The sequence below is a fragment of the Tachypleus tridentatus genome, chromosome 6, assembly GCF_004210375.1.
Source record: "Tachypleus tridentatus isolate NWPU-2018 chromosome 6, ASM421037v1, whole genome shotgun sequence".
Taxonomy (NCBI): domain Eukaryota; kingdom Metazoa; phylum Arthropoda; class Merostomata; order Xiphosura; family Limulidae; genus Tachypleus; species Tachypleus tridentatus.
Window position 1 is genome coordinate 79,277,380 of NC_134830.1, and position 8,384 is coordinate 79,285,763.

The 8,384-nt window shown below is 28.7% G+C and overlaps 1 protein-coding gene across 7 annotated transcripts in view; it reads right to left on the reverse strand.

The window, feature by feature from the left end:
- Positions 1-5,676, reverse strand: part of LOC143252877 (uncharacterized) — an 88,567-nt gene extending 82,891 nt beyond the window's left edge. For 2 of the 7 annotated variants that reach the window (XM_076505681.1, XM_076505677.1), the window contains exons 1-2: positions 5,267-5,622; positions 579-622 (exon numbers count right to left, since the gene is read on the reverse strand). In XM_076505681.1, the coding sequence (XP_076361796.1) occupies positions 579-622; positions 5,267-5,268 (46 nt within the window). In that variant the 5' untranslated portion in view covers positions 5,269-5,622. The other 5 variants (XM_076505683.1, XM_076505678.1, XM_076505679.1 and 2 more) reach the window with 4 other exon arrangements.
- Between the last annotated feature and the right edge of the window lie 2,708 nt (positions 5,677-8,384).

Genomic DNA, 8,384 nt, shown 5'->3' on the forward strand with positions numbered 1-8,384 from the left:
TGTCAATATTGCCAAAAACACTAAAACTGCAAACAAAAATTTACAGTTTGATACAAGTTATCCAAAATTCAAGATCTTTAAACATATGAAGTCCAAAGGCTTTCTAGATCTTGATTTCTAGGGTTGAAATTTAAGAGTTTTCACTCTTTTTAAGGCTCTGCGCAAACCCTGAATCAGGATTTCAAAAAATAAGAAATTCAAGTAGTGTCATAACCTGTAGTTAAATAAGCTTACAAGTTTTAATACTAATATGAAAAAATGTTTTTAAAACATCTAAAAGTTAATCTATAAATATTTCATTTTAAAACACTCTTTGAACTAAAATAACTTATTATATTAAACTAATATTCACAACATATTTCATTTATAATTTATAAAAGTTATTTTATTGAATTATTCTAAAGATAAACAAATAAGCCTACACTCTTACAATTATCCAAATCTTATTTTTACAAAATGAATAATATACATTTGTGATTTCACACAATAAAAAGCAATATCTTACCAGTTTATAACAAACAGTGTAACTCTTGTAGAAAAGCATATTATAAATTTATTCCAACAATTATTCATGTTACCTTTAAATCTTGTTGCCATTTGTTTTCCCTTGTTGCCTTTTTCCCTACAAAAATTGTATGAAAAGTTCATATTGAAGTTACATAAGCTTATAAAGTGTAATATCAATAAAAGCAAGGAAATCCTTATCAAAGCATATGCAATTTAAAAATAATCCATTAATCTTCAAGTCTTGGTAGAGTATGCCAATAATTTTAACGCATTTAAGAACTAAAATAATTATCAAACTAACATTCAGAACACCCACTTCAAAACCTTTTAATAACTTTTAGTTCTAAACATCTAATCATATTTTTAAATAAACTACACTACTAAATTTTGTACAGCTATGACAAGGCAAAATCACTTTTAGAAAATTAAATTTAAATCACTCTTTATTTTTATGCAAGTAAAATAAAATGATTTGTTATTTATATATTCTGAAATTCAAATGCTTAGTCATTTCAACTTATGCTTGTAAGTCAGCATTTAGTACAAGTAGCTTATATCTTCACAGCTTGTGATATATCATTTAAATACAAGTATGGCACCACAAAGGTAAAACACAGACTGACTTCAGTGCCAAGTACAAGTTTGGCTGTTGATAAAACTCTTAGGTATCCTTAACCAATCTTCTCGAATGTTTATTTCCAGGATGATGTACAAGTCCTCCATAGAACTTGGTAATTAACTTAATTAACCTGCAAGTAATTTGCCATACAGCATCCAAATGTTCATTTTCTGGATGATGGACCACATTAGTAATTCTACACAACTACATCATTGGTGTGAAACAGCAGTTCCACATAGTGCTAACTGTACCTTGAGGCACTTGTACACAATTTGTGAAAGCTGCTGTTTCTGACTGACTTACATTCATCTGATGGCTTATCACATGAGTAAAAATCATCTGTCCTTTGAGATCTAAACATGATTCGTGACAAACTTGAAGCACCTTAAACATTATGATTGACTTCAAGTGACAACAAAACAAGATTAATACCATTCTTCACAGAATATGCTAAATGACCAAATGAGTGCATTTTAGTTACTATGACTGGTCAGTTATCTGATCTATATAAAAATGAAAAGTATGGGAAAACAATATTACTTTACAACTTAGGATTTGCCTTGCTCTAGCTATGTTACATACTCTGACTATCCTTTGTTTTGTGAAGTGTACATGTAATACTATTAAATTTATAGCAAAATTTCCTTATTAACTTAACCAGTAAAAATTTCCAATTTCAGAAGCAGCAGCAGTTAAGAAAAATATTTTCAACTTACCTAATTTTTTTCTTCAACATTTAAGTTCTAATTAGCCTCTAACATATGAAACATATAAAAAGTTCAAGAGTGACTAATATTGTTATTCCACACTTCTTATTACATAATTTATCAAGTATGTGTTTACCCATGTCATTTCTAGGTTCTATAGCTTTTCGTGCATGCTATTTATGTTGTTCTGTAGTTTCAAGAATTTCACAGTACCATCTCTTCAAACAAAATAATTTGATATTACTCAACTTACAGTTATAGATAAGGTTATTTAAATAGGCGCAAATTATTTCAGGTTTACTATGTCAACTTAGGTCAAGCATTTTCTAAAGAATTTATTTTTTCAAACTCTAAATATGAGCTTGCTTTTCAAACAATTAAGATGTTACAGTACATGTAAAATCACTAAAATGAACTAAGGCCAAACACTCAGCACAGAATTTTGCTTGTAATATTTCTTCAGTACGAAAACTAATAATTTGCAATAACACAGTTTTGTACAAAAAAGCCAATTTTCTTTCTCTTACATAAGAATGCATGTAGGAAATTATATATAAAATGCCCATACTTGTAATATCACTTTCATTTTGACTGTAAATTCAAAATATGTCAAAACATTTCAAGTACTAAATATACACTATACATTGTAAAACCAAAAATATTAATATCTATACTTAATGTCACGTTTTTCAGTAATTATTTCTTGATGTACTTTAAGTCCTAAAAGATATCACTGTTCTTCAATATAAATACTTTTATTATTTTTTGAAATCAGTTACTACATGTTTAGCTTACATATTTATGATTATAATTAAGATAGTATTTTTAAACAAAGGAATGATAAGTTGATAATAAGTTACGTGACATTATTAAAAAGCTTTCTCATAATTTGCTGTTAAACTGCATATAATACATTTTTGGATGCTGATGACTAAGAGAATTCCCTAAACTAGAAAATTAAAAGTTGAGTTTTTACTTATTCAAGATATTTTTAAAGAAGTTTGTGTAAAGCTTTGCTTATACTGTATTGATTATATTACTATTACATTACTCAACAAACATTAAATCAGCATCACTACTTAAAGCCAGCATCTGTTCTGTAAGTAATCAATAAATACTTCCAAACAGAATAAGCAATGGGCTTAAAACAAAAATAAATATCAAATTTGCCATTGGTACAGCTAATAAAATATATTTATATTCCTACTTATAAAAATTAGAATGAATTACTCTCTTGTTAACCTGAAGATGATCTAGAAAGGTCAAAACATTGTTCTCTGCTTATCAATTAAAGTGTTAATACCCATACAAGCCACCCTAAGATATACAGAATGCATTACATCACCAATTTAATACCCTCACTATTCATAGTATTTTCAACTGTATACCCAATCACATCAAACAAGGATTGACCAGCTTAGAACATTTAGGTTAGTCTTAAATACAAATTATAAGCTGGAAAAATAAAATAAGTATAATAAGAAATTGTAATTCAGTTGAAAAAGTAATGACATTTGTTATACTAACTACTATAATCAAGCTGGTAATAGTTACCAGAACAGGATTCAAATGTAAAAGACACTGAAGGATCCAATTACCAGAAAAAAAAATTTTAGCTCATCGAATGAAAGAAAAAGAATCATGTTAGCAGTAAAGCAGAAAAAAACAACACAAGGTAACAGACCATAAACCACTAATTCAAAAGTATGGCTCTTTAACTGTATCTACAACCATCACAAATGTACAAGAAAGATGGCATGAAACTAATTTCATGTATCAAAATGCATGTATCTCTACCATACAGTCCTGATGTTCATATTTGTATTGCCTTCTCTTTCAGCTGATAATATTCCTAACAAAAGTAGAACAATTATTATATTCAAAACCTCATATTTCATATTGTAGTGTTTTCTCCTCATATTCTAGTTGTCTCTTAAATACGTAAACTAGTTCAATGAATGTTTTCATTAAATGCCATATACAGGATCTGCCAAATACACAGTCTTGTCATCTATCACACAAATTTATACTGCTTCACATATACTGTACAGGTATTAACATGGGTGGATATTTTAAAAGCCATTTCAGGCTCTTTTAATGACCCAATCATAGACCAGTCCAAATACAAGTAAAAAAAGTAAAATAATACTAATGAGTAACTGACAGCAGATCGGTAGATTCTCCCAGTAGTTTTCAGTAATAGATCACAACCTCTTTCTTAATAAGTGACTATGATAATGCACCTATTCCAAAGCCTTACAGCCTGACGTGAATCTATTTTGAATTTTTTTTTTTTTTATGTTTTAGTTTGATCAAAATAATCTACTTTCAAAAATCATCTTCCAAAACCTGTAAAAGTCTACTTAGAAAATTGATACATGTCAAGTGATCCAGATTGTTATACTTATGCAAATATAAGATAAATTTCTCCTTTAAGTTGAACAATTTCAATAGTTTACAAGCAAGAAAAAAAGAAAATGTAAAACCAAAATATTATACAATAACTAGTATATAATCCATTTTTTCTCATGCTTAATTAATAATTTTGATTGAATTTCAAAATATTAAGTAAATTAAAATGTGTAACATTTTGCTTTGCTGCATGTTGCATATTTCGAATGATTATTCAGCATTTTTGTATCTCTCTCTCAAATTTCAGGAATCACATATCTTTAGGTCACAGATAATATTTAAACAAATATACAAAAATCATGTCTGGGTTACAAAACCAAATTCTTTTGAAATCTGCTAACCTAAAATGCCTTCATCATTCATGTTATATATTCAAACATAGTTACAAAATTAGTTGATGGTTTGTAAAAATGATCTGAAGTAAAATTCACACCCAAGCAATAGTTACAGTTATATGTCTAGTGTAACTTAAATCACGAAATTTGTAAGAAGCAATGGATTTAACTTCTTTTTGAGTACTGATAACTTTTTCTACTACTAAAAAAAAAAAAGAAAACTAAAGTTATTTAGTGTATTTACTTTTAGTATTAGCACTAGTAATAGTACCAGTGATACTAATATTAAGAAGTATTTATTTAAATAACTTGAGAGATCTTATGATTAACTAGACTTAAGGCCAAATGAAGTAATAATCAACTACACAAACATAAGTAACTTACGTCACGTAATTTAGTATTATTAGAATTTTAAATGGTAAACTTATAATTTATACTGCATTTTATAAACGGTAACTTCTAAAGTTAAATTTGATTCATGGAAGAGCTTTTTCAAGTATTAAATTTTGTTTAAAATTGAAAACACAATAGCACTTTTTCACAAGTACTGTGAATGTAACTTCTATATTATAACCTGAATTAATGCGTCTACATACATTAAAAATAGCATTTATAATAACAGATAATTCAAAAGGTAAAACAAAAATAATAATGATAATTATACTTTTGTAGGCCTATACACTTACATTTCTATATTCAAGCAAAACAATAACCAATAGGCCTAACCAAGACGTAAAACTGTTTCTTTCTTCTAATTATTTGTTCTTTTACTTGAAGCGTCACCTTACCAGCTCAAAAATGCGCCAAAAACATTAGGCCTAAATTTAGGGGAAGAAAAGCTGGAAGCTAATAGTAAAAATTTCTCTTGCTTTCATTTTCATGTGATTAATTACGAAAAAACCGTTAATTTAACCTTGCACAATATCGTTTTTGTACGAAATTGAAGATTACAAAAATAATATGTTTAGAAACTAAATCTTAAAACTTGGAAACTCGTCCAATGAAATAAACAATACAAAAACATTTAATTTTGAGCTTATTAATTTTTCTATGCTCAGGAACATTTTTTCACCTTTATGACGATCATATCTTCCCGGATATATCTTAATAAAACTATGACTTTTACATTAGATAAAGATAAAGCAAAGAATTAAAACCCAAATTTTATGCCAACATTTGTATTGTATTGAGTTTGTTTTTTTTTAATTTCGCGCAAAGCTACACGAGGGCTATCTGCGCTATCCATTCCTAATTTAGCAGCGTAAAACTAGAGAGAAGACAGCTAGTCATCACCTCCCAGCACTAAGTCTTGGGCTACTTTTTTGCCAACGAATAGTGGGATTGAACGTTAAATTATAATGCCCCTGCGGCTGAAAAAGCGAGCATATTTTTGGTGTGACGGAGACATATTGAGACTTTCAAATCTCCAGAATGCAGCAAGTAGTATTATTTGATCATTTTATTGAGATTTACTGGGGATGAAAAGATAAATGCCTTTGATTTCTTTTGGCTGTATTCTGAAAACAGCAAATTGAAAGGACACACATAAAATTTGGAAAATAGACGTCAGGTTTCAGTAGTTTTATTTCTCTAACAGGTTGACTGACATGGAATAAGTTGCCATTGGCAACAGTGCAAGCCAGTTCTAACAAGAGCTCAAACTGGGGTCACTAATTTTCTGTAATTTAAAGGGTGATTTTAAACCGTTATTTTTTCTTGAAGATAACGGATTTAGATGAAACTTTGTAAGGACCTTAGTCCCTATCCCAGATAATTCACGGTTTAATATGATGTTAAAATTAATTAAAAACACAATAGCAACATATATATATATACATTCTAATTCATGCATTAAATTTAATGTTGGCCGTTTTAAAATGTCACTTAAAGTTTATGAGAAGTCACTTTCAACTGTAAGTTTCCGTCATTCTCGATTACAGTAAAACATTAAGCGTAATGTACTTGACTGATCATGGAAAATTTTGTTCTAAAAAGGCTGTTACATACACTTCCTGAAACCAATCAGTTTTCAGTGGCACATATTACCTACAGGATGTTCAACAATGTCAGAAATTAGTTCTGATAGATTCTATACCACTGCAATTTTACATTAGACACATTGTTACATGACTTGCTGATTTGTATATTTAAAATAATTTTAAAGTAACCTACTCAACTCTCTGTACATACCTGAAAAAAAAAAAGTAACCTTAGCAAATCCATAAATTTGGGTAAATATATATATTGTACACAAAGTGTTCTTGAATTAACAGAAGGCCACAAAGAAGGTGTGAAGTTTTGGTTAATTAGATAAATTTAACTGAGTATTTCAAAATACTGAATACTGGGACAAATGTAAATGGTTTGGAGGCATATTTAATTAAAAAGAAAATGTGAATTCTAGTTATAAATTTGGAAAACTGATTTTGTAGTAGGAAAATAGAAGAATATATATTAATAATGAGTGATCTTGATAGGAAGACAGAAATGCATGTGAAAAAGTCAAATACAATTGATAAAGGTTGAGGTCATAAAATACATACAGTACTGTGCAAAAGTTTTAGGAGAAAGTCAAAAATTAGATTTCAGGCTACTTTTAAAGAAAAATGGAAGGTAAATCACACATTAAACATCAACATTTTATCATTCTTCATATTTAGTACAATAAAAACTCAATAGAAATGCTTGAGTTCAGCAAAGAGTTAACATTTTGTGTACCTCACTTTTGCTTTAAGAACTGCAGACAGCCTTTCAAGCATTATTTCAACTTATTTAATTAATGTCTCCTTTGGGATTTTCTTCCATAGGACCTTAATACACTTCCATATGTTTTTTTTGGAAGTAAATCTTGATTTGTCAAGTTTTTGATCTATCAAATCTCAGATCTGTTCAACTGGGTCAAGACTAGGGCTCTGTAGGAGCCTTTGCATCATTTGAATAACTCCAGCAACTTTACTCTTAGGAAGTTCTGCATAGGCTGGGTGAATGTTTGGAATCATTATCTTTTGGATAGTAGAATCCTTTACCAATAATACACAAAAAAAACTGTATGTACCATTATGGATCAATATCTGATCCATTATTTTATCTATTTTGTAAATATCTCCTGTTGCTTCAGCAGAAAAAAACATCTCTAAGCTAACACACTGCTTCTCCAATGCTTCATGGTAGGTGCTTTGCAGTGAGATTAGTAACTTTCTTTTTTTTTCTGCTGGACATACAACCTTTGTTTTGAACTAGATATTTTGAGCTTGGACTCATTCGTCCATAACACTCTTTCATTTGTTCTAACACTTTTGCATAGTACTAAGTTGCAATGCATGAAGGAAGAACGAGGACAACCATATGGGAGGTTATATAAATTTGACAAAGAACTGATTTAATAATATAAGAAAAATTATATTATTCATATATTTAGTGTACAATCACAAACAAAGAAGTTTTACATTATATTTTGATAATTATTCATAAATCAATTTGCATCAAAATAGATTTTTCTTCAAATTATGAAATATATGCACATTTTTGGACAGAAGATTATGGTGGAAATATCTCAAATGTAAATGGATTGTAGAATATGCTGCTATGAAACATTAAAGCCTAATTTCTAAATGAGAAGTTTTACACTTTTATTTAAAAGAATAAGAGACCATTAAAATATTAGGTAGCTTAGGGTTAATAGATTTAATTCATATGACTTTGGCTTGGGATGCTATACAAAAATAAAAAACTTTGCAGGAGAGAATTACCTGATTTAATCATTCAGTGTCATTAAAAAATATTGTAGCTAAAACACTTTTTAAT